We start from the raw sequence: 25123 nt of genomic DNA, 5'->3' as shown, positions 1-25123 counted from the left end.
TAATTTAATAGGCATATTAACTGGCAGCTGTATTAAGTGGCAGCTGTAGAGGTTCCTATACATGCAACATGCTGTGCTGAAGCATCCTTCATTTAAGCTCCCAGCTTTTTGAGAAGGGATGCTCTTGTCTCCAGATCCCATGGAGTCACAGTGTGATGCTTGTTGGTTGTGTTACTTCATCTGCCGTATTCTTCTGCATTGATACCTTCTTTCCTTCTTCGTAGTTCTAAGTGTCATTTCAGTTCAGTCATTAGCTCAGATACACAGTATAAGCAAGAGAGCAGATTATGAGATGAGGTTCAGGGTATCGCTTTGCCTGACACAAGGGGACAAGATGCTTCAAAGAAGCTATTACAAGGCTTGTCAGAAGCAGTTTACTTCAAGGGAAGCTTTTGAACAGAAACATTTCCTTTCTGTGCTCTGCAAGCATTAGTTTGGTCACTGGCAGCCTGTTGAAGAGCAGAATGTTGCCTAGAACAAGGTGTCATTTCACATAGTGCTTTAAGACTGAAATCAGCCACTAATGGAAGTCTGAAAATAGGAGAATGCAGAGAAAAAGAAATGTGTGTGATTTATAATGTAGAAAGAGTTGCCACTTTTTGTTTCTGAAAAAGCTTGCCAGAAGTTACTGTGAGAGTGAAGCCTGGTGATAAAACCAACTGAGCTGCCTGCCAAGCCATGACCCCGTGTTTGAACCAGAAAACCTCTGGCATGGTGTGTTCTGTTAACTTGGAAGATGGTTATGCAGGTGTCATATAAATGGAAATTTCTGCCCCACTTGAATGCTGTGAAACAAGGAAAAAGAGATTTGAGTTCCTTGTTTTAGTCAGAGCTCATCGGGCCCCTGTAGGAAAACAGGCCCTTAGGGACAGCAAGTGCTCTGCGTGGGCTGAAATAATTTTGCCTTGTTTCCTTGTCAGAACACTTTTGGGCTGGGTTGAGTGGTGTTAGTCTTGGCTTTCCCTGGGAACAGACCCTTCACTGAAAACTTTTTAACTCTCTGTCCTGGTTTTGGCCGGGATAGAGTTATTTTTCTTCTTAATAGCTGGGACAGTGCTGGGGTTTGGATTTAGTACGATAACAATGTTGATAACACACTGATGTTTTAGTTGTTGCTGCGTAGTGCTTACTCTAAGTCAAGGACTTTCCAGTTTGCCCTGCTCTGCCGATGAGGAGGTGCACAAGAAGCTGGGAGGGAGCAGAGCCAGGACAGGTGACCCGAGCTAGCCAAAGGGATGTTCCACACCACAGAGCGAGCGTCGTGCTCGGTATATAAACGGGGGGGGAGCTGGCTGGGAGGGACCAACTGCTGCTTGGGGACTGGCTGGGCATCAATCAGTGGGTGGTGAGCAGTCGTACTGAGCATCACTTGGGGTTTTTCCTTGGATTTTGTTCTTCCCCCACCCCCGGCCCCTTCATTATTGGTTTATTTCAGTTATTAAACTGTTGTTATCTCAACCCATGAGTTTTTCTTCCCCCCCACCCAGTTCTCCTCCCCATCCCACCAAGGGGGTGGGGGAGCGAGCAAGCAGCTGCGTGGTACTTAGGTGCCGGCGGGGGTTAAACCACGACATGCTCTTTGAGTGGCTGTTGGAAAGGACCCCAGTTTTGACCCCCAGAGAAACATCCTTACAAACAAGTGAGAATAGGGGTTGTTGGTTCCTATTCAGCTCAGATTCTGACGAATGCTCATGTAAAAGCCAGCTGCCAGCCTGGCACGGTTGTTCTCATGGCATTACCTCCTTGTCTTTTCAGACCAACCCCAGGAAGCTGTGTTCAGTGGTGACCATGTTGAACATGCAGAGGATGGAGAATGGCAGCGCTCTACTTCAACTACCTCATCTCAGAGTGAGCGGGCAGAGCGACTCTTGCAGAACCAGCACAAGAGCCTGGCCTCTGAGGACACCAAAAAGAAGAGGGCTCAGAAACCGTCTCACATGCGGAGAAACATAAGGTAAGCAGCGGCAGGACAGAAAGAGCTAGAGTCCTGTATAGCCCTTTGGGTAAAAGCAAAATCTCTGGACTTTGCTTCTGAGCTACATTTTGCCACTGCTGGCAAACCAGATGGCTTTTCTTTTCCAAAACCTTAGGATTTCACCAGTGGGAGTAATATGATCTCAGACAGGAGTGCTGCATGTGGGTGCAGACTTGTTTGGTGTTTCAGAAGAGTGAATATTTGTTATGGAATATACTGCAAAAATTGTGTATTTGCTGCTGGCTTTTAAGACATGTAATTGAAAAACAGTACCACCATTAAGTAAATATTCAGTTTCAGATATCTGCTGATGAGGATCCTATTGCAAACAACCTAAAATATAGTCCTTCCCTCTGCTGTCCTGGGTACTTGTTGGCAGGAATGCTGATGCTGTAACTGGTGACTGAAATGTTGGAAATGAATTTCACCTGGATTTTATAAAACAGTAATCGTTTGATAGTGTAAGTCACCACATATATTCTGGAACAGGTCGTGAGGTGGTAATTCACTATGAAATTTTGTTCAAGAGGATCTGAAATGCTCAGAGGAGTCATAATGGAGCAGGAATTCCTGTGGCAGCAAGTGGCTCTTTTGCTCTGTATGTAACGTTCTGGTGGTCTTTGGGTTATATTTGAGCTTGTGCAGATTGATTTTTCTTGAAGCTAAAGGAATGAGCGTTGAGTAGGCCTTGGAAACTGAAACTTCATTAAGATGGACATGTCCCTGCAGTGTGGGGTTGGGTGGATTTAAAGGCTAGTGTGAGGGAGCTGGATTTTACCACTGCTTGTACTGCACCTCTCCTCTGGCAAAAGAGCCTTCACTTCCAGGGCTGCACGTGTGAGACTGAAGCGTCAGGGGAAGCAACTTTTGGAGGTAATGAAAATTACTGGTAAAGGTAGGGTGCTTTGAGAGCATCCTTTGAAATAATTGTTAAAGCCATTAGAGGTCCTAGTTCCTGAAAATACTATGTCAGTGGAGAATCAGGGTGATGATTTTTTTATGGGGGAATTGATGCGTTTTTCTCCCATATATCTTCTTTGCATGAAATTGTGTAGTTTATAAACTGCACAGCAATAAGTAACATCCTTTCAGATAGAACAACTGGTCTATGATAACCTAGTTTAAGTATATACTTACCCACTCATATTTTTCATCCTTTTGTTATTTTGCTTCTGTCAAACTTCTGTCTTCTCCTTGACTAATAGTAGTGTTACCTGTAGTTGGGGAGCACAGTCTTGAAATAGCTGTTGAATTTGTCTATAGCTTTTGGTGATGATGTTCCTAGTCTGTGTAGCTGACAAACTACCTGGAGTTTGTCAATCATCTTTTGAGCCAGCTGTACAGCCATTCATGTTTTTGAAAGAAATTGTTTGAATGTAATCAAATCGTGTTTCTCTGTTCACTCCTGTGTTCAGAAAGCTGTTGCGTGAGGACCAACTGGAAGCCGTGACAAAAGCAGCCCAGCAGGAAGAGTTGGAGAGAAGGAAACGGCTAGAGCAGCAGCGGAAGGATTATCCAGCCACTATACCAACCGTACCCCTAGAGTTTCTTCCTGGTAAGCAGTGGAAGATACCACCTGAAGTCAGATTTTTTTAAGGATAGAAGATATAAAGATAGAAGCTGAAAGAAGTTTGTGCTATGCTTGTCCATGATAGGACAAGAGGTAATGGCTTTAAACTAAAATAAGGTAGATGCAGACTAGATATAAGAAAGAAATCGTTCACAATGAGAGTGGTGAAACACTGGCACAGGTTGCCCAGAGAGATTGTAGATGCCCCATCCTTGGAAACATTCAAGGTCAGCTTGAACAGGACTTTGAGCAACCTGGTCTAGTTGGAGATGTCCCTGGTCATCGTAGGGGTGTTGGACTAGATGGCCTGTAAAGGTCTCTTCCAGCCCAAACCATTTTATGATTCTGTGTTGCATTTGGACTCTCAAGTGTAAACCCTTGAAATGGCAGTTCCAACTGTTGTTGATTCAATGTAGTCAGTTCCAAGTCTTGAGCTGGTTCTGGGTCAAGATGCTGTGGCTGCATGGTAAAAGGTGCCAGGAAGCTTCTGTTGAAGATACTTTGACAATTTAATTGTGTGTAAGTGGGATGCTGGAGCAGGTGTCTCTTGTCTTCCCAACGGGTGTGGAAGCTTAAACCAAGGGACTCGGCAGAAATGCCACGTCCTTGGTTCAGATCATATTTGTACTGTGAATGGTTCAGTGGTGCATGGGTCTGGTACTAGGGGCAGTGGAACAACAGGCTGGCTGTACATACGTTCATGATGTTAGACTGGATGCACATATGTTTGTGATGTAACCTTGTCCTTTCTTGCATGTTTCAGCAAGCAGTGAAATAGCAGGCAGTATAAACGGTTAAGCATCACCCTTGTCTACTGGTGAATATGCTATCTCACGTTGTCTTGTAACCTGGATCATTTCAATGACCTGGTTTGTAGCACAGGCTCTCAGGCTGGTGTAAAGGGCAGAGGGGTGCAGTGGGAAGTTGTGTCGGGGGTAAGGAGTTCTTGAGCTGACTTTGCATTTTGAGAGAATGTATATTCTCTCTTAAGTGCAAGTGTTCAAAATATTTTTACATTGGAGGGGAAGGAATAAGTGCTATTTAGAACACTTTAGCTGTTGCAGAGTAGGTTTCAACCCCAGAAGAACATCGTTGCTTGCTGAGTCACTGCAACGGTGCTTATTTGGCCCTGTTAGCTAGTGTCTCTCTGCACATGGCAATACTTAAACATACAAGCAAATGGTCTTGATCAGCAAAAGTTGTTTATGATCTGTGGGATGTAATTATTACAGTGTCCCTACTAACAAAGGGCAGTAATCATCCCTTCAGCAGTTGGTACTTTCTTTGCTGGATAAAAACAGCTTTTACTTCTGAGACCCAAAATAAAAAAAGAAGGGTCTTTAGCATGTTGCATGGTCAGTGTGCCCCAGTCAGGGCATGCAGTAGAGAGGGTGCCATCAGCAATGGGCTATTGTTTCGGCATATTGAGAAAGGAGGAGATTGTGACCCAGGAAGCTGAGTCATAGCGGTATTGTAGACAGTGAGAGTCTGTTATGGAAAATTCCAGGGCTAAGCTATTGGAGCAAAAGTGGAAGGAAATACTGTCTGGTTTCTGAACAGTTTTGTCTCCTTCTCCATTATTATGAATTACTTATTGTTTATAATTTATGTTTGTAGAGGACATCGTTTTCAGAACAGCAGAGGCTACCCAGCTCCCCCCTCAGGTCCTGGCTGAGGAAGTGATCTGCCTAGATAGTACCAGCAGTGGCAGTGAAGATGATACTAAAGGAAAAAATAGCATTAAAGATGGTAAGTGACCAGTTGCCTCAGCCTGGTCTTCTCACGATACGCTGTTTATTTAGCCATAAGTCTCCTGTTTTCATCTAGTCAGATACTCCAGTAGTGAATCACTTCAGTTTTTGTAGGCCTATTGGTTTCCAAATATATGGCCAGTTCTGGCCTTTGAGTTCTAAACTGACATTTATAAAATGGCCTATCAGGCACTCTTGCAAACTTGTATTTATTTCTGCTTTATAAATGCACTTAATTTTGCTTAGTGCACTGCTGAACAATGCTTACATGAGATGTGGCATCATCTGCTTGTATAAAAGGAGCATTTAAGTATTCAGATCTGCAACTGAAAGTGGTTTTTGTTCCCAGATGCATCTAATCTGATTCCTTTATACCACACTGGTAGACTACTTCTGCCTGATTTCCTTGGTGGTCCTTAGACCATTTTATCAACAGATAAAATGCATGTCTGGGTTTGGGAATTAAGAGGACATATGGAGGAGAACATAAAACACTTACAGAAACTGTCTCATGTTCTGTTTAGATCTGCCCAAAACAATGTTCTCTGAAACATGGGGAAATTCAGGGAAACTCCTGCTTTTATATGCTGGTCTGAGAGGCCTGATGTGTGCTTGTATTGTGCCTGCTTGTTCAGAACAGGTCATTAAGCCAGTGTGGAATTGTAAAAGATGGTAGCCTTATTTTCCTGGTATTATGTTTTTTCACATGCATGATAAACCCTGAGAGCAAGTTAACTTTTGTCTTGTTCTCTCCTGTTTTGGTTACTTCACAGAAGTGATTGAGCTGAGTTCAGGAGAGGATGATGCTCTTCAAATTGTGGACAGCAGTGACTCTGGCAATGAAGGGGAGGAGGATGGCAGTGAAGAGAGCAGTGGCTCTCATGTGAATGATGCCTTAAATCAGTCAGACGCTCTGGGGCAAGTCATTGTCAACATCAACCATCCACCAAATGAGGAGGACATTTTTCTGGCTCCCCAGCTTGCACATGCAGTAAAACCTCATCAGGTACACTTCATTAGCCTTGAAAATGCAATGGACGCAGGCAAGCCTGCCTTGTAATCTCAGCAGAACTTCTTTGGTGAGCTCTGTGACCAGTCTGGTTGTGGTGGTGGCTGTTGTGGACAGTCAAACGATAAGGACAAATTAAAGGAAGGGCAGGGCTGTGTATGACTTCGGCTGTTGTTATCCTCAGACCTTTGTATATTTAGATGAACACTTACAAAATAAAGTTACATTTATAAACAAACTAATTGACCCCAGTTAGATTATCTGGCTACAAATTAATTTAGATTTATTATTATATTCTCAGGAAGTTTTATGAGTAGCTAAAAATACCTGCTTTTTGAGCCTTCCCTAGATTAGAGTGTTGTAGTGAACTTGAAACATCCCGTTACATATTTCCACGGTTTATGCAATCCTAACCTGCTTGCTACTCTGTAAATAGTTACCTATCTTGGTCTTTTTTCTCCCACCATTCTAATACCTTTTCTACTTTTCTGTCTAGATTGGTGGGATCCGATTCCTGTATGACAACTTGGTCGAGTCCTTGGAGAGATTTAAAACCAGCAGTGGGTTTGGGTGTATTTTAGCACATAGCATGGGCCTGGGCAAGACCATACAGGTCATCTCTTTCTTGGATGTACTTTTTCGACATACGGAAGCAAAGACTGTTCTTGCCATTGTACCTGTAAGTAGCCATGTGAAGGGCTGGCTGAGGGCCTTCCTTGCACTCCTCCTTTCTTTGTGTAGAGAAGATTGATTAGTGCCCTGTTGCAAGTCCGGTTCTATCATACTCTTACTCTTCTCCTCCCTCTTTTGTTCCCTGTGTGCCTGAGTTTGCATGCTGTGGTCTGCTCTTTCTGTCTGGGCACAGCTGGGTGTCATTCCCTCATTTTTGTTCTTAAAATCCCGAGTGACTCAATTAGGTTTTTAATCTTTCCATGGCTACCTTTTTCAGGTGAATACACTCCAAAACTGGCTAGCAGAATTCAACATGTGGCTCCCAGCACCTGAAAACCTTCCTGCTGATTATAACTCCAAAGAGGTCCAGCCCCGCACCTTCAAAGTCCACATCCTGAATGATGAACACAAGTAAGTGCCAATAAAAGCCCTTCTGAGTTGTTTTAACACCACCTTCCGGAACTGTTATCAGAACTGCTGTTGCAGACTGTCTAGTTTGGGCTAATTCTGTGCCCTCAACTCCCAGATCTTTCCCACTCTGCATTTGTTGTGGATGCCGTCTTGAGGGGAGGATTTTGGTACCCAAAAGAGATTTGCTGTCTCTTTGATTCAGTATTTGTATCTTGTACTTCCTTCTCATGCTGCTGATGCACCTTTCTGCTCTTCCATGTATGCTGAGATCAGGGACCCAGTTCCAGAGCGAGTGCTTCTTCTGCAGAGAGGAGCAGAAGTGCTATGGTTTGTTTCTGGTGGTACACTGCTAGTCCTGTCAGAGTCCTGGGATTTCTGAGGTGTGCCCCCCTGTACTGTGTATCTCTTGTATTTTAAATATGTGTTGGTGTTTTCCCTGAGATTTTTTACACACTTAGGGATTCCTCTACCTGACACTGACTTCCTGATAGTTCTGTTGTCCTTGAAGGGTTCTGGCACGTTGTACAAAGCCTCCTTGTCCAGGAAGGAGAGATCAGTGATTGCAGTTACAGCCTGGTGTGGAGTGTATTCTTGCCTTGTGGATCTCTGCTTCTTTCTGGGTCATCTTTCTTGCATGAATCAGGACAGTGTAGTGATCGTAGGGAACTCTCAGTTCATCAACTATGTTCGTACACTTACCTGTTTAGGTCTTCACCTTCTGGGTGAAATGTACTTTGAATCAGCCGATGCTACTCCAGCCACATGTTTACTATTGGATGGGATCTGGTGTGCTCTGGGAGGATTGAATGAGGGCAGTGTCTTGATCTGAACCAATTCTGAGCCAGCTAGCAGGGAAGGAGTAATTGAGGGGCACTAGCATTGGAAGAGACAACAAGAAGGGATAAGTGACTAGACAATTACAACTGTACATTAGCAGCTCATTGTGAAAATGGTTTTTGCAGAGGCAGTCTCCTCAACAGCTTTTTAAAAAGGTTGCTCTCAAGTTTCATATGCTTTCATACATGACAAACTTCTACAGCTCAGCTCCTGTAAGGATTTGTCATTCTCAACCCTGCTACCTGTGGCACATAAAAGGCTTTTTTCTTTTCCTCTGTGCCAGATTGTCTCCTAAAGAAACTTCATTGTATTCCTCTGTCTGGTTTGATGTGAGATAGTGCTTTAATGAATTGAACATGTCTTTCTTCTCAGCAGACTCCGCTCCAGTGGTTCAAACAGAAACTGGAGAGAAAGCTTAAATTTTGGTTGATTTATTTGTTGGTTTTGCAGGACAACAGCTGCACGTGCAAAGGTGGTGAATGACTGGGTGATAGAAGGTGGTGTGCTGCTGATGGGATACGAGATGTACCGTCTCCTCTCACTGAAGAAGTCCTTTGCCACTGGCAGGAAGAAGAAAACAAAGAAACAAACTGGCCCTGTTATTATTGACTTGGATGAGGAAGACCGGCAGCAAGAGCTTCTGAAAGGTAGAAGGCCAGTCCCTGAGATGGAGAGTGTGATCCTGTTGTCCAGCTGCCTATCAACTCTGGCAGCACAGGGAAACAACCTATAACTTGCTTTTTAGCATCTCTGACATGATCAAACTTTGCTGGGCAGGACTGTGTCTTTGGAGACAGAAAGTTGTTGAGCTTTGGCTGAGTCTTCCATTTCTGGCAATAGCTGCAAGTGAGCATGGAAGTCAATACACTGAACCTGGGGATTTGTCTCTGTGAGATTTGCCAGTCCGATCTGATGCAAGACACCCAACTTGATGCAATGCAGGTCATTGAGCAGAAATCAAGGGACGGTTGTGCCTGATCATTACCACAGTATGCTAAATTTGAGCTAGTGTCTAGTCACATTTGATTTCCTGAATCAGCCCTGCTCTCTGCCACCCATGAATACTGCTTTTTTTGTCTTTCAGAACTACCCTTCTTTTTCTGTTTGTGAAGTTGGTGACCATATAAAAGCAGCACTTTGTCTTATTCATCTCTAACTAACACTTAATGTTCCTTGTCCTCAGGGATTGAGAAAGCTTTGTCTCGCCCTGGCCCAGATGTGGTTATTTGTGATGAGGGACACCGGATAAAGAACTGCCACGCCAGCACTTCGCAGGCCCTGAAGAACATCCGCTCCCGCCGGCGGGTGGTGCTGACAGGCTACCCGCTCCAGAACAACCTTATTGAATATTGGTGCATGGTAGACTTCGTCCGACCTGACTTTTTAGGCTCGCGGCAGGAATTCAGCAACATGTTTGAGCGCCCTATCCTGAACGGGCAGTGTATTGACAGCACCCCTCAAGATGTCCGTCTCATGAGGTATCGCAGTCATGTCCTGCATAGCCTGCTGGAAGGCTTTGTGCAGCGGTGAGTCCAGAAGGAGTTCTTAACGGTGCTCCTTCATCCCAAATTAGCCTGCTTGTTTGCTGGGTTTATGCAGTACAGCTGAATCTTGCTGCCCTATGGAATCATTTAGGTTGGAAAAGACCCTTAAGATCATGGAGTCTGTTAACCCAGCACTGCCAAGTCCACTGCTAAACCAAGTCCCTAAGTACCGCATCTACACATCTTTTAAACACCTCCAGGGATGGTGACTCAACCACCTCCCTGGGCAGCCTGCTCCAATGCTTGACCACCCTTTTGGTGAAGCGTTTTTCCTGATGTCCAATCTAAACCTTCCCTGAAGCAACTTGAGGCTGTTTCCTCTCATCCCGTCACTTGTTACCTGGGAAAAGACACCAACAACCCACCTCATTACAACCTCCTTTCAGGTAGTTGCGGAGAGCAATAACGTCTCTCCTCAGCCTCCTTTCCTCCAGACTAAGAAGCCCCCGTTCCCTCAGCCACTCCTCACAGGACTTGTTCTCTAAACCCTTCCCCAGCTCCGCTGCCCGTCTCTGGACACGCTCCAGCCCCTCAGTGTCTGTCTTGCAGTGAGGGGCCCAAAACCCAACACAGGATTCGCCGTGCGGCCGCACCAGCGCCGAGCGCAGGGGGACGGTCACTGCCCTGGTCCCGCTGGCCACACTGTTTCTGGTACCAGCCAGGATGCTGTTGGCCTCCCTGGCCACCTGGGCACAGTGCCGGCTCGTGTTCAGCCGGCCATCGACCAGCACCCCCAGACCCTTTCCTGCCAGGCAGCTTCCCAGCCCCCTGCCCGAGCCTGCGGCGCTGCGGGGGGTGTTGTGACCCAGCTGCAGCACCCACCGCTGAGCCTTGTTCAGCCTCACGCGGCTGGCCTCAGCCCATCGGCCCAGATTCTTACAGGCTTGAGTTTTAAACGGATACCTTCTCAGTCCTTGTGGGAGGATCTTAAGCCTATCGAGAAGACCACAGATGAGATTCTTAGGTTATCAGCTCCATATTTCTCTCAGAATCTCTGTCTTGTCCAATCTGTCAACTGCAAAGTGGTCCTTATGGCTCTGTTTTGCCGTGGAGGTAGAAGTAAAGTTGATTTGATTTGGTACCACAGGCTCTGATAATGGAGAGCAACACCTTCATACTGCACCAGAGTGAGCTCAGGTTTATTTTGGTGTCTTAATAGTTAATTTGAATGTGCACTTTTTGACATCTTCTACCCAAGGATTTGAAAGTGTTTCATGAACCCTCAGTTATGGAAAGTGACAGTGTCTCTACCGCTCTGGAAACAAATCAACTTTGTTTCTCAGATGAGGGTTCTAAGATGCTGGGCCAGTGATTTGGATGGAGAGTCTTAGTCATTGGCAGAATTAAAAGAGACCTTAGGTCTTGTTTCTTTTTTTCCAGCTGCCATGGAAAACAGGGCTTTCATCACTCTCCTAACACTGTGACCTGTGCTAGAAGATTGTAACATTTGAGATCTCTGTAATTGTGCTTATAGTTGGTATTTGGCTGCTTGGAAGTGCCATACGTTAGAGAAGCATGCAGCTAGAGGTCTTTTTCCTTGCAGCCAGGTGGGCCAGAAGTCAAAATCTTACCCTACAGGCAGCCGCAGAGAGATCAGGTTGGGAAATTCCCTTCCCTCTGTTTATCTCTCTTTCTTTATTTCCTCCACAGGCGAGGCCACAATGTGCTGAAGGTTCAGCTCCCATATAAGGAAGAACATGTCATTTTGGTACGTCTGTCAAAGATCCAGCGGGCCCTTTATACAGAGTTCATGAACAGATTCCGAGATGCAGGCAACAGTGGCTGGCTGGGACTGAACCCACTCAAAGCTTTCTGCGTCTGCTGTAAGGTAGGTTTTGGCAGAAATCACAAAGAAATATTCTATTATATAAGGGAAGGGCAGGAATATGAGTCAAAACAGGAGGTCAAAGTATGGCTGGCCAGGCACACCTTGTTTCCCCAGAGTGCCCTGCAATGGCCCAGCAGAAGAATTATCCCCACTTCCAGAACTGGGGTGCAGTGATGTTAAACGTCTTTCAAATTCATGCAAGAAACCTGCAGCCGTCAGCTCAACCAGTACTGGGCTGGTGTCCTAACCATTTACCTGCTGCAATGCGAACAAGCAGCTTCCTCTGCATTTGTGCTGTGTGGGGTGCACAGTGACCTTCTGGTTTGTTCTCAGGGAAAGAATTTGGCATTTTTAAAGTCAGGAGAGCCTTAAGACTGTTTATATCTTGTGTCATGGCAGTCATGTTTTCTGTTTTCACTGCCTTAATGCAGTCAGACTGTTGTTTTCTGTAGAACCTTGTAGTTCTGTGTGGGGAGGATGAGGACACGATTGAAGTATTCATTCTTTCTTTTGAGTAGCTGGGGGGGCTTTCAGTCCACAATCATTGGCAAGCAGCAGGCCAGCGCAGGCCTAACCACTTTCTTTTCTTACCCCTTCAGATCTGGAACCATCCAGATGTGTTGTATGAAGCTCTGCAAAAGGAGAATCTGGCAAACGAGCAGGATTTGGATGTGGATGACCTTGGCACAGCAAGTACTAATTCCCGCTGCCAGCCTCAGGGAATTAAAGTCAAAACAGAGAGTAATGCTTTGCCATCACCAGTTGGAGAAGCTACCAATAGCAAGTTCCTCCAGAGTGTTGGCTTCAACCCTTTCCAGGAGAGAGCAAATCAGGTCGTTACTTATGAGTGGGTGAGTACCACTGCTGGTGGAGACTTACAATAAACGTAAGCTAAGTACTTACTCTGAAAGACTGTACCTCTGTTAGGTACAATTTTCTGAAGTAGAGCAAAGAAAAGACTCTTCTGTTCAAAAGTTGGGCATTTCTCTTACATTTTCTCTGCCACAGAGCATCTTGATAAGTATGCCTGCATGGTGCTGGGCATGCTGCATGAGGCAGGGATGCAGGCGGCACTCTTTGATACCATTGTTTTCATCTGACCAAAAAGGCTGGGGACTTTGTTATTCTAAAAAATGTGTTAGGGTGAAGTTTAATCTAGGTAAGGTGGTGGTAAATCTAGTGGGCTGGAGGAGAGGTGTTGAGATAAAGAGTCGCAAGAGGTTAAGAGGATTCATCCCTACTCCAAGAAATTTGTAATTTGGAGCTTCTGGAATGGGAGGTAGCACAGTAGTTGGGAGTAACATGGTCACCTTAAGCAACTGGATGTATATAACCTCTCTGCACTGACGTATTTCTCTCACCTTGAGACAGGATTGTTGAACTAAACAGGGAATGAGCAACTCCACCTGTAATAGTGTCCCGTTTCTCGGTAGGCCAAAGACATCTTGTGTGATTACCAGACAGGAGTCTTGGAGAACTCACCCAAGATGGTGTTACTGTTCCACCTAATCGAGGAAAGTGTGAAGCTTGGAGACAAGATCTTGGTCTTCAGGTAAGCAAAGTGTCAACAGCTGATCCTACAGTCACTAAATGCTGGAGTAGTTGGACCCCTCCTGGTACTAGGAGGTTGTTACACACAGTGAATGGTGTGGCAGTTCCCCTTTTCTCCTTTATTGTATGAGATTCTGGTTTTCCTTCATGGATTTTATACTTCTGCCACTATCAAGTTTACTAGTGAGAGGTGTGCTGCCACAAACAGGGTTTGACAGCCATCAGTGCTGTCATGGTTGGGGAAGAGTTCTGATACTCCACTTGTGCTGCTGTGGGGGCTTTCTCCTGAACAAAGATCTTGGTTTTGCAGCCAGAGCTTGTCCACCTTATCTGTCATTGAAGAATTTTTGGCAAAGAGACCGATGCCGAGTCCTCCAGGCTCAGATGGAGGAGTTCACAACTGGGTCCGAAACATCAACTATTACAGTGAGTGCAGCCAATCCTCCTCTCTTTTAGTGTGACACTGTTTGATCCTCTGTGACGGACTAATTCCTGGAAGTCACCCACCGTCATCTTGTAGTTGTCCCTGGGTGTGAAAATGCTCTTCTGATGAGGCCTTATTCAGATTGTTCTTACTTTAGTTGCTTGGGAAGACAGTGTCAGTGTGACAGCAACTAACTGATAATTTCTAAATCCTCTTTTTAACATCTTTCTTAGAAGGTGTTAGACATCTTTAACATCTCACTTACACACTAGTGCTTTTTCCAGTTGTAAAAGATACTTCTTGCTTCCTGTTTGGCTATTTTTTAGATCTTGCTTCCCAAACCAGAATCACTGTGGAATGCTTTCACTAGCTCGAGGCTGTGAGTTCCTCCTTCCCTCTTTCCCAGCTTTAAGTCTTGTTCTGGCATGGGTTGTTGCTTTGTGTGGCTACTTTACAGGCCAGGACTAAGAGGAGCAGTGTATATGGTGTTCCTGATTTTTGCAGAGCTGCTGGAAGAGAGCTGCTGCCCAGGAACAGAGACATGACACCCACCTGCACTCCTTCAGACCAGTACTCTGTGCTTAGATCCAGTCTATGGGGTTTTGCCAGAGGCTTTCACAATTTTGTTTCGCTTAGTTCCTTGAACTTCCAGCATACAGGAAGACTTTGTTCCTGCTGCTCTTCTTGCTGTCCATCTTGCCTAATACAGAGCCTTAATGGGCTAGGTGTGTTGTAGCACTCCCAGTCCTGGCCTTGCCAAGCTTGAGTAATGTTTCGCTTGGTCTTTCAGTTGAACAAATCCCAACCTGGCTGGCTGTTTTGCATCTGCCTGGCTGGGCAAATTAGAGGTACAGAGTGGTCCAGTTGAGGTCCTGGAGTATGTAACTTGAGGAAATAACTGAGAATTAGTTGGGAGCCAGTTATAAAGCTCAGTGTTTAGGAAGTGGGTTTGTTCTGATAGGATTCCCCCAAACATACAGAGTTTTTAAATGTGTCTTTAATTTCATTCTCAGGACTGGATGGTAGCACCTCTGCCTCGGAAAGGGAACGTCTGATTAACCAGTTCAATGATCCCAGCAACACCTCTGTTTGGCTCTTCCTTTTGTCCACACGGTAAGTTGGCTGGAGCAGAAAGGCACAGTGGAGGACTCAGACTGATGCTCTGTGTGCACATGGGTTTTCAGTTCTTCCTTTGTAACATGCTCTCAAGACTTTGGGATGATAGTGCCATCTGCTTCTGAATTCCCTAGGGGTGTAAGGATTTTAGTCTTAGTCCTCTGCAACAACAGAAAAACAGTCTTGGAAACCAAACGTGGGCTTTGAAGTTGCCTGTATGACTGGAGGGAACTTTCCATAGACACTTCATGGATTCTTGGCTGTGGTGATTGTCCCTGCCTAGAAGCTTTGAAAATTGGCCAAGGCAGCAATTTGAAATTTGCCTTTAATTTCCAGTGCTGGGTGTTTGGGTGTCAACCTCATTGGAGCAAACAGAGTGGTGGTGTTTGACGCTTCTTGGAACCCGTGCCATGACGCCCAGGCTGTGTGCCGAGTGTATCGCTACGGGCAGAAGAAGCCATGCCACATTTACAGGCTGGTTTCTGATTACACCCTTGAGAAGAAGATCTATGACCGTCAAATCTCCAAGCAGGGCATGTCAGGTAAGCGTGGGTGGACATGACACTCCACTCTTGGCTTTCACTCCTTTTAGCTCCTTTAAGTCCTGTTTCTGTGGTTTTCATAACTTCTTTTTTTTAAGGTTGAAAACTGGACAGCCAAAGAAGTGACAGAGACACTGTCCTAGGGCTGTTTGATGTTTATGAGTTTGCAGTGACATGGCATCCTATAAGAAATTCATGACAGAGCAGCAGGGGTCGTAGAGCCAGCAACCAGTCCAGTGCAGTGCTACCTACCTTCCCTGCTACTCTCCTGGCTGCGACAACAAACTGGAGACTTGGGGGGTGGTCTTCTTGCTTTCCTCTGTGCCTGGGCATTCTTTATCTTAAATTGGGCACTGCTTATTAGATAGCTATGTACCTCCATTTCTCCAACAGAAAGAGAAGGAGAATATCTAAATTAAAACATATATTGATATCTTTGACTGATAGTGCTTGCTCAGTAGCCAAGAATAATAAATTCGTTCCAGTTCTGACCTGCCCTTGTACTAAAAGTGACTTTTGTCTGGCTTGTGCCAACTGTCAAGCTGCTCTCGTAGAGCATGCAGCTGAAGGTTGGGGTGACCCAAAAAGAGTTCTGCTGCCTGTGTCCCGTGTCTCGAAACTCAACTCCAGAGACAGCAGCCCGATTTGATCAGCTCAGTATGCTGTCTTGCACTTGAGGTGGAGTCCCCTGGTAGCTGGCCTGGCTCCAAGAAGAATCCTGGGTATAGATCTTTTCTCCATGTGCTCCCATTTGCCCCGTGTGCAGGAGGAAACATCCAAGGAAAACTTACAGGCTTTTGTAAGTGAGGGGCTGTGGCTACTTTTCTGAGCTCTTGACTTGAGTTCTGTACATTTCAGCATCTGGTTATTAACTTGAGCCTCTCTGGTGGGATTTGTGGGAGGGCACATGCTGATGTGGCTGCAGTTCTGTCCCAGGACCTGTATGGTTTTGGCCTTGCAATGCGAGATGGGACACCGTCTGTAATTGGCTTCATGTTCCTGCACGCCGGGAGCTCAGTGACCTGCGCTGTGTCGCTGTGTGATCTGGAGCACAAGGCATTTGTCAGTCTGACTCGGTCAAACAGGCTCATCTCTGAGCATGACTGATGATTTTTTTCTCCCTGCCCTGACATTTACAGAAAGCTTCTGAGGATCGTGCAGATTGCAAGGAAGGAGCTGTATTAGGACCGGAGTGTAGGAGGGGCAGCAGGCCTATCTCTTCCCTTCTCTGCTCACTCTGTTCCATCTCTTTTTTTCAGATCGGGTGGTGGATGATCTGAATCCAGTGCTGAACTTCACCCGACGGGAGGTGGAGAACCTGCTGCATTTTGTGGAAGAGGAATCTGACCCTGCTCAGCTCTCCCTCAATCCAAGCAAGATGAAGGAGTCTGTTCTACAATTAGCCTGTCTCAAGTATCCTCACCTCATCACCAAGGTAAGACCAACCTGCTTCCTTGCTGGCACAGCGCTGTACAGGCGGGAATAGGTTTGGAGGGGTCTGGCTCTGTGATGGGGACGTAGTGACAAGGACGACGCATCTGTGTGCCGGTGGGAATAGGTAAAAAGTCTTCTACAGAGGGCCCTAAGAGCCCTGCCCTTCCCTGCAATATCGTCTACACATTTAGAGCCACTTCTGTCCTGGGCAGGTTTGGGGACAGGTTGTAGGTCATCCCTTTCTTCAGCTTGGTGTTGGGCAGGAAGGTGGCAGTGGCATATCCCGGTTTGCTGCCAGCTCTCCTCCTGGGGTGGCCTTAAAACACAGCTGGGGCAGCCAGCGCTTGCCTGTGTTGTCAGGGGTTTCACTGGTAGTGTGGTGCTGCAGGGTGGCCTGTGGCTGGGTCCCGTGGGGCTCTGGTGGCTGCCGGCCACCTCGGCAGGCTCCGCGCTTGCACCCGGCCTGGCCTGTGGCTCGTGGGTTTTGCTGTGCACTGCTGGTAAGTGATGGCCTTGGCTGGGCAGGCTTAGTGATGGTGAGCGATGGCTTTAGCTGACTGTCACTGTTACAGCTGAGCCTTGGTCACATCCGCAGCATTGCCACACGTGTGCCCTGCCACAACCAGCTGTGCCTCCCAGCTCCCCTGCTCCAGCCTGGGATGGCGGCAGCACTGCTGCAGGGGCCAGTGGTGCCATTCGGGGCGTGTTGGTTCGCCCTTGTGGTACGTTGGTGTCAAACCCCCGGTGCTGTGGGGTTGCAGGAGCCTTTTCAGCACGAGTCGCTGCTGATCGACCGGAAGGAGCACAAGCTGACCAAGGCAGAGAAGAAAGCAGCCAAGAAGAGCTATGAGGAGGAAAAGCGAGCATCCGTCCCCTACACCCGGCCGTCCTACGCACAGTATTACCCAGCCAGTGACCAGAGTCTGACGAGCATCCCTGCCTTTAGCCAGAGGAACTGGTGAGCACCTGCCTCTTCCTCTTCTGCCCGTGCTGCAGATGTGAAATGAGGGGGCAGGGGATGCTTAGCCGTGTCAGTGCAGGCACTGCACTTTCCTCCCTCCTCTCTCTCACTAGGCGACCAGCCCTGAAGGGTGAGGACAAGCCAGTGGCAAGCGTCCGCCCAGTTCAATCCACCCCCATTCCTATGATGCCCCGACATGTTCCCATGGGCAGTGCAGGATCAACTTCAAGTTCCAACCCTGCTGTCAACTTCCCCATCAACTATCTACAGCGAGCTGGTGTCTTTGTGCAGAAAATTGTCACCACCACAGGTGAGTTGCTGATCCTCACAGTAGTTGAATTGCGATGCCCATGGTGAACTGAGGAGCAGGATGAGATGTTGATGCCCACATGAGCTGTGGGGGAAGATGGGCATCAGAGCCACTGATACTGACTCTCTGCATTTGAGTGGTTCCCCTGTACCTGGAGGACTTTCCCTGCAGGTGTGCAAGTGGCATGGCCCCCCTGGTGGGTTGTTAGGAGTGAACTTCCCACGAGAGGGACTGTGATACTGTCCTTGTTGGGATAGGGTAGATGCTGTGCCAGAGTAGTGTGGCTTTTGCTTGCTTGGAGCATCTGCCGTCTTCCTGTGCTGCTCAGAAATAAACCCAGGGTTTGATTCTAGCACAGTGCATAGGAGAGACAACTGCACTGCAAGTAAAGGGGTTCTGTGGTGCACCTCCCTGCTCCTGACTGTGGCTGGCATGTAATTTCATGAACGCTGATCTGTTTCTTCCCTCACTGCCAGATATTGTGATTCCGGGCACAAACACATCCACTGATGTACAGGCAAGGATCAGTGCTGGTGAGAGCATCCACATCATCCGAGGGACAAAAGGTAGGTGTCTCTGTCTTGGTAAGACTTGTGGTTAGGGTCCTAGCCAATGCTAATTAACAAAGAAAAGGATGTGAAAGCATGAATCAGTTCTTTAAGAGGAAAAGAAACAGGAAGGAGAGGAGATCTGGACTTCGCAGTGGCTCGGTTGCAGCCCATGCTTTGGGTGTGCTGTTGTAGCTGATGCTTCAGGGCTACGGCAGCTGTGGCTGCTCCTGCCTCTGAAAGGAGCTGTTGAGCTTTGCTGGGTGTCTCATTCTCACAGTGTTCACTGCATGTACTGGGGCAGCCAAACGCTTCCTGGTGCTCCCAGAGCAAACTTAGTCCCAAGCTCCATGTTTCCCACCAGCAGCACACTGGGAGGGGGTGAGCTCCAGCGCAGGAAAACTGGAAGGGTGGAAGTGAGGAGTGAAGAAGGGGGCAGAAGCTCATGCAGGCTGGCCTTATGCAGCACTGCTGTCCTGTTCCTGCCTGGGCAGCCTTGCGGGCTCGTGGATCCAGAGTCCTAAACTGAGACTGGAAACTATGAATGAAGTTGTTCTTCCAGGGACATATATCCGGACCAGTGACGGGCGGATTTTTGCTATCCGGACCACTGGGAAGCCAAAGGGCAATGAAGACCGTCGGACAGCTGCCTCAGGTGGGGGCCTGTGAGCACAGTATGAGGCTTGCTCATGTGCTTTCCTACCTGAGTGTCTGGGGCAGTGCTCCCTGGTCACGTTCCATCGTGCCTGTGTTCAGAGCTGACCCCACAATCTTCCCATGATATCCCCACCTTCTTTTCCACTGTTGCCTCTTTGGCTCCCGGTTTTTTCTCCATGGTTTGTCTTTTTCACCGGCTCCATCTCTTTGTTTCCAGGCTCCCAGAGCTCTTCACTGGAGTCCACAAGCAATGGCAGACACAGTGCCTCATCACCGCAGCTCCCCAGTGCGGAGGAGCTCACTCGGCCCATATCCCCTGACAGCCCCGAGATCATCAGCGAGCTGCAGCAGTACGCAGAGGCAGCAGCTGCCCGGGAGTCCCGGCACAGCTCGCCCAGCACCAATGCGGCACAAGGCCACCCTGCCCGCACGGACAACGCACCCGGCTTGGCAGCCCGAGGAGCCGAGCAGCGTGTGGGGATTCACTGCATGGCTCCCTCTGCATCTTCAGCCCTGCCAGCCACCAGCCAGCACGCTGATGCCCACTCGGTGTTGGACTTACGGGGCAACAAGCGCAAGTCGACCTCGCCATCGGCTCCGGAGGAGCAAGCCCGCAGGCAGCAGAAGAAGCGCCAGTTGCCATCGTCCGTGCAGCCGTACGAACACGGGTACCCCGTTTCTGGTGGGTTCGCCATGCCTCCTGTCTCTTTAAACCACAACCTAACCCATCCATTTGCCTCCCAACCAGGAAACTCCTTGTACATGGGCACTGGCTCCTCTTACTACCAGCTGCCCAATTTACTCCCAGACCCTCATCTGGTGTTCCCTGTGACTACTGACCCTCTGCTGACAGCCGGCACCGCCAGCTCTTCTGCTGCTACCTCAGCCACCGCCAGCGTCCCCCCATTCATGCTAAACCCTTCTCTGACAGGGGTGCTGCCCAATTACTCGCTTCCCTTCACACAGTCACTCCTGCCTGAGCCCAGGATGTTTGCTCCTTTCCCAGCCCCTGTCTTGCCCAGCAGCCTTCCCAGGAGCATGGCATCTGCCTACCCTGGCTACATGTCCCCTCACTCGGGCTACCCGGCTGGGGGCCTCCTTCGGTCCCAGGTGCCTCAGTTTGAACCCCAGGAGGTCCCAGAGGTGGGATGCAGCTCTAATGACGAGGACAAAGACGACGATGTTATAGAGATCACAGGGAAATAATGGGCCCAGCTCCTGCTCAGTCTCAGCTCCGCCAGGAGAAAAAAGTTGCAGGACCTTTTTGGGAGTCAGGATTTCCCCTCTGGGCCACGGCAGCGGGTGGAGAAGGATGCAAAGGGTGTGGTGTGGGGGTTGTTTTGTTCTTTTTGTTTTGTTTTGTTGGTTTTTAGCTGTCAAGGATCTGAATGGTATTGGGGGCTGGGAGATGGGAGGGGGTGCAGAGTGGACCTGCAAGGGCTGGGGGAGCGAGAGCCGGGGGAGGAGGGCAGCAGCAATGCAAACCATAGGAGTGCCTCCCTCCCACACTCCGTCTGTCTGTCTGTCTCTGTTCTCTGTCTTGTCTGGAAGGGGGAGGCTCGGTGTTGCGCGTCCCTGTCCTCAGGCCTGGGGGCACAGGCTTGACTACTGGCAGGGCCGAGCTCCCTCTCACATGAACTGCCTTATCTGTGAACTTCTCTCGCTCTGGGAGGTGTGGGCCAGGGGGTGACTCCCACAGAGGTTGGGGACAAGGTGTTTTTAATGGGGAGGGAGTTGGGGTGAGGGGGGGCTTCTATGTCGTGTATGTTGGGATGGGGGGGATTGATGTTAAAAAAAAGAAAAAAAAAAAAAGAAACAAAACACCCCACAAACGATTTGTCATCCTCTTCAAATTTACATGAAAGCAGTGTGAGGGCTCCAGGCAGGCTCCTGCTGCAGAGAGGAGGGCAGGGCTCTGGCAGGGGCCTCCCCGGGCCCTTCTGGAGGGTTCTGTCCTCCCCTGGGCCCTTCTGGAGGGTCCTGTGCAAGGTAGGTTGGTCCTGTGGTGCCAAGAGCTCTGTGTGCCAGATGAGTGGAGCAATCCTGGCCATCTCGGGGGCTGTCGGAGGGGAATCCTGGTGACTCCCCAGCTCCATGGCTCTGCCAGGCTGTGTGAAGGCCACGTCTCACCCCACCGTGGCCCACCAGGTCCAGGGGTAGGTGGGCTCACTGCTGCTTCTGAACAGCGCCAGGCAGTGGAGAAGGTGGGGAGAGGGGACACTGGACCCAGTGCCGGTTGCTGTTGAATCTGTGATTGGAGCAACTTCCCCCTGCACAGTATCTCTACATTAATTTATTTCATGAAGGCATAATATTTATTGTTTGGGAGACTCTTTCTTTCTACTTTTAAATTAATTTCCGTATTAAAAGAAATAAAATGCTGGCCTCCATCATGCGACGGTTGCTTGTTGGGTTGTCTGTGTGGAGAGAAGCAGCTGGTTGACCAAAGCATAGCCTAGAAGCAGGGCCAGCTACAGAGGTTGCCTGTAGCTGACCCATGTTGTGTTGGCTGGATGTGGCCCATGGAGGGATTGTGCCAGAGCAGGGGGGAGCTGCTCCGGGTGTTCTGCAGCAGCCGGAGGGAGGATGGAGCCCTCTTATGTTGGGGCAGGTGGAGGAGTACACGTAGAAGCCTCCTGTGCTCATTCCCAGTGAGGAGCAAGGCTGTGAGGTGTGCGGAGTTGGGGGAAGCACCTTTCCCCACGCAGGGAGTGGTGCTCAGCCCAGCCCTGCTGTGCCACGGGCGTGCAGAGCCCTGGCCCCGACGGCGAGCGTGCTGGTTGCTTGCCGCGGAGGCTGGGCGACCCGGCGCAGCTGGACTTGGCGCGTGTGACTCTGTGTGTGAACGCGGTAGGACCGAGACTTGAAATTCAGGAACCTCTGCGTCACATCTGGGTGTCGCCAGGCAGGAGATATGCTCGCCCATGTGGGATGTCCCTGGAGCATGGCTGGGACCTTGGAGCAGTGGTAGCTTGTAGGGGACCCCTCGGGCCGTGGAAGCTGCAGTCACTGGTGTTTAGTAGGACCAAGGAGGCGTAGGAAAGGGCAGGATGTCCTGACATCCCCAGTCAAAGGGGTGCTGGAAGGTGGGGACTCCCTTCCTGAGAGAGGGGGGGAGGGGGTGTGTGCACGTGTGTGTTACAAAAACATAATAAAATAATGTTATGGGGCTTTCCTAGTGTCTTTCTCTGTTTAATGGACATTGTCTGTCAAACATAACCACACCATTCATAGAAGCCTTAGATCAACAGTTTAGCTATGCAAATTATTTTAATTATTTTTTAAAAAAACCAAACATTAAAATAGTGCTTTCTTCTTTAACATATCCTAGGAGTTGAAAACCGAGGGGTTCTGAGCAAACTGCTGGACAACTTGTCTTTGGATGCACCATGGAAATAAAAATCAAACCCCCCCACAAAAGTAACAAAGCAAATTAACTGATGGTGTTCATGCAAGTTTCTCCAAAGACTTGACAGTGCTGCATCTGTGAGTCACGCCCTCCTGTGCTCTGTGTGTCCACCTCATGCACAACCCTGTGACACTGATTGTATGACGAGCTTGCCCAGATGTCCGTTGCGTCCCTGTGAGGCTGTCAGTTTTCCGGTGGATTTGGGGAATGGACCTAGGCGCAAGGGCCTTCCTTGTCGAGAGTAGCAAGTGTTGGGACCTGTGGGCGTGTGTGGGAGGCCGGAGCACGAGCAGACCCTCACCAGAGCCCTGCCACAGCCCCGGGCCTCACTGGTGGTGGTCAGGGTAGTGGGGTTCATCTGAGGGGTCCTCCCCGGTCCTCTCTGAGCGGGGCTTTGCTGTGGCTCTGTGCTGGGACGAGGCATGAAGGTTTGGCTGGGGGCGGTCAGCACTGCGGCTCTGGCTGCGGAGCCGGTGGCTGCGTGCTGTTCTCGCTGCTCCTTGCCTCTCCGGGCGAGCACCCGGGGCTTCCTGAGCAGGCCCTGGCGCCTCCCCGTGCTGCTGCCTGACGTCCCCGGGGCTCCCGGCGTAGCCTGAGCCCTGTGGCCGCAGGGGCTGGAGGTGACGGTGCTTGGCTGTGGCAGGGCGCGTGCTCCGTGCCGCGGGCTGGCCGATAACCTCCTGGCACCAGGGCATGGTGCGAAGGCTCTCCTGGCTCCTGTGTCGCGGTAGCAGCTCGGAGACCCCTCACCACCCTCCCGTGGTGCACCCCCGGACGCCACCTGTTGCGAGGGGCTTCCTCTCGCTGCCCGATGTCCGTGGCTCCGGGCAGCCCCAGCACGGGGCAGCGCCTGCGTGGAGCCCCAGCCGCCCTCCCTGAGCGCTGGGCACGGCGCCTCTGCCCCATACCAGCCCTGAGCAGCCCCGTAACGAGGGGCCGGGTCCCCTGGGCCCCATCAGAGCCTTGGCTGGGGGTGGTCACCGCAGGGCTCCCGTGGGCACTGGCAGCGGCTGGGGCTGCTCCGGGGCAGCTGGAGGCACCTGCTCGCCCACAGGGCTGTGGGAAGGGTTTCTGCCACCCCATGGGGGCACGAGGGCGTGTGGGTGATCCAGGGCCTTTCTGAGTGGGGGGATCTCTCCTGAGCCCTGAAGGTCCCCCATGGGGCTCCCTCTCCCCCGCAGCTGCCCTCCCCAGGCTTTTCTCCTCTTCAACACGTGGTTCTGCTGCCGAGGGTCCTGTCTCGGTTTCCCTGAGCCTGGAACAGGGGCTTTCCCTGCACGGGTTAAATTTTTCTTTTGCTGCTGAATTTCTGTCTCCAAATGACCGGAGAGAAGCAGCTGCCAGTTCGCAGCAGGGCTGCAGGTGACACCGAGGACAGCAGTGCAGGACACCCTGCTGGGGTGCTGGGACACTAAGGAACGTTTCTGAGCAGCCCTGAGGCCAGGACAGAGCCCAGGGTCCTCGCTGGTGCCCAGCTGCCCTCTGTGCTGGTGCCCAGCTGCCCTCCGTGCTGGTGCCCAGCTGCCCTCTGTGCTGGTGCCCAGCTGCCCTCTGTGCTGGTGCCCAGCTGCCCTCTGTGCTGGTGCCCAGCTGCCCTCCGCGCGGGCGCCCAGCCCTCACCCTGCCCTTCGGTGGCAGGCAGAGCCGGGTGAGGGCCGGGTGCCACAGCTGGGTGTAGTGCCGAGGGCACAGCGGGGGCTTGGCTGCCCTGTGCCCCAGTCACAGCGGTTTTGTTACCCACCCCCACCCCCCGGCACGGTGCTTGGGGGTTGTGGGGGGGCTGCAGGGTGGGGGCTACAGCCTGGCCTGTGCTGGGCAGGGTCCGCTGCACGTTGGCCTCCCGCGGTGCCTGGGAGGTTTGTGGGGTGGGTGCAGGTACTCACAAAGCAAATATCCCGGCACGCAAAGGATGGGATTTCCACAGGGGCTTCCCAAGAAATAATGTGTATTTTGGCTTAATGATGTCAGTAAATGGCTGAATGCAAGAGAATCGCTGTTGGTTTGTGGGTGGTTTCCAGGCCAACAGGGACAACTACACCAAATACCCTCACAACTGGTGTTTCTCGCCACTCTGGGATGAATTTTGTTAATCCAGCCCTGGAAGAACTGGAGGGGGGGGGGGGGGGGGGGCAAAGGTTAAAAGGGGAATATAGTCCAGCTAGATTACAGTGAGGTGATGGCTCCTTGAAACTGAGGGCAAGCGCTCCCTTTGAAGGGACGACGATGTGAGTGCGGGAGAGCGACCTGCGCCGCCTGCCCGAGCACCCTGCGCCACCCTGCTGCCCGCGGCTGCCTTCGGGCTCCCGCCCTGGTGGCACCCGGCTCGGAGCTGGAGTCTCTGGCAGATCCACGGCAGCCTGGAGGAATCCATCACTGAGTCTCGTTTTAGGTTTTCTGTTGGTTTGGGGGTTGGTTGTTGGGTTTTTTTTTTATTTCTCTTTTCTTTTTTACTACCGCCTTAGTTTGTGGCCTGTCTTTTTGTGGTTGGAAAGAGGAGTATTACTAGCAGGGTGGGTTGGTCGGTTGGCCCCGCGCATGATCATGTGCTTCCCTCTTCTCTCTGTCAAACGGGAT

At 49.9% G+C, this 25123-nt stretch overlaps 1 protein-coding gene across 5 annotated transcripts in view; it reads left to right on the top strand.

Annotated features, from left to right (window-relative positions):
* The window catches only part of RAD54L2 (RAD54 like 2), a 73240-nt gene extending 49152 nt beyond the window's left edge, over nt 1-24088 (top strand). For 2 of the 5 annotated variants that reach the window (XM_040589754.1, XM_040589756.1), the window contains 20 exons: nt 1756-1954; nt 3391-3530; nt 5163-5294; nt 6070-6302; nt 6802-6984; nt 7255-7388; nt 8676-8872; nt 9409-9751; nt 11420-11597; nt 12197-12448; nt 13031-13149; nt 13459-13574; nt 14586-14685; nt 15025-15230; nt 16490-16665; nt 17426-17622; nt 17739-17935; nt 18412-18501; nt 19034-19138; nt 19358-20862. In XM_040589754.1, the coding sequence (XP_040445688.1) occupies nt 1756-1954; nt 3391-3530; nt 5163-5294; nt 6070-6302; nt 6802-6984; nt 7255-7388; nt 8676-8872; nt 9409-9751; nt 11420-11597; nt 12197-12448; nt 13031-13149; nt 13459-13574; nt 14586-14685; nt 15025-15230; nt 16490-16665; nt 17426-17622; nt 17739-17935; nt 18412-18501; nt 19034-19138; nt 19358-20346 (4286 nt within the window). In that variant the 3' untranslated portion in view covers nt 20347-20862. Of the gene's footprint in view, nt 1-1755; nt 1955-3390; nt 3531-5162; nt 5295-6069; nt 6303-6801; nt 6985-7254; nt 7389-8675; nt 8873-9408; nt 9752-11419; nt 11598-12196; nt 12449-13030; nt 13150-13458; nt 13575-14585; nt 14686-15024; nt 15231-16489; nt 16666-17425; nt 17623-17738; nt 17936-18411; nt 18502-19033; nt 19139-19357; nt 20863-22471 lie in introns of those variants that run through there. The other 3 variants (XM_040589757.1, XM_040589758.1, XM_040589755.1) reach the window with 3 other exon arrangements.
* Nucleotides 24089-25123: the final 1035 nt, after the last annotated feature.

The sequence above is a fragment of the Falco naumanni genome, chromosome 4, assembly GCF_017639655.2.
Source record: "Falco naumanni isolate bFalNau1 chromosome 4, bFalNau1.pat, whole genome shotgun sequence".
Taxonomy (NCBI): domain Eukaryota; kingdom Metazoa; phylum Chordata; class Aves; order Falconiformes; family Falconidae; genus Falco; species Falco naumanni.
The sequence above is the reverse complement of the archived record's forward strand: the minus strand, read 5'-3'. Positions and strand labels throughout refer to the sequence as shown.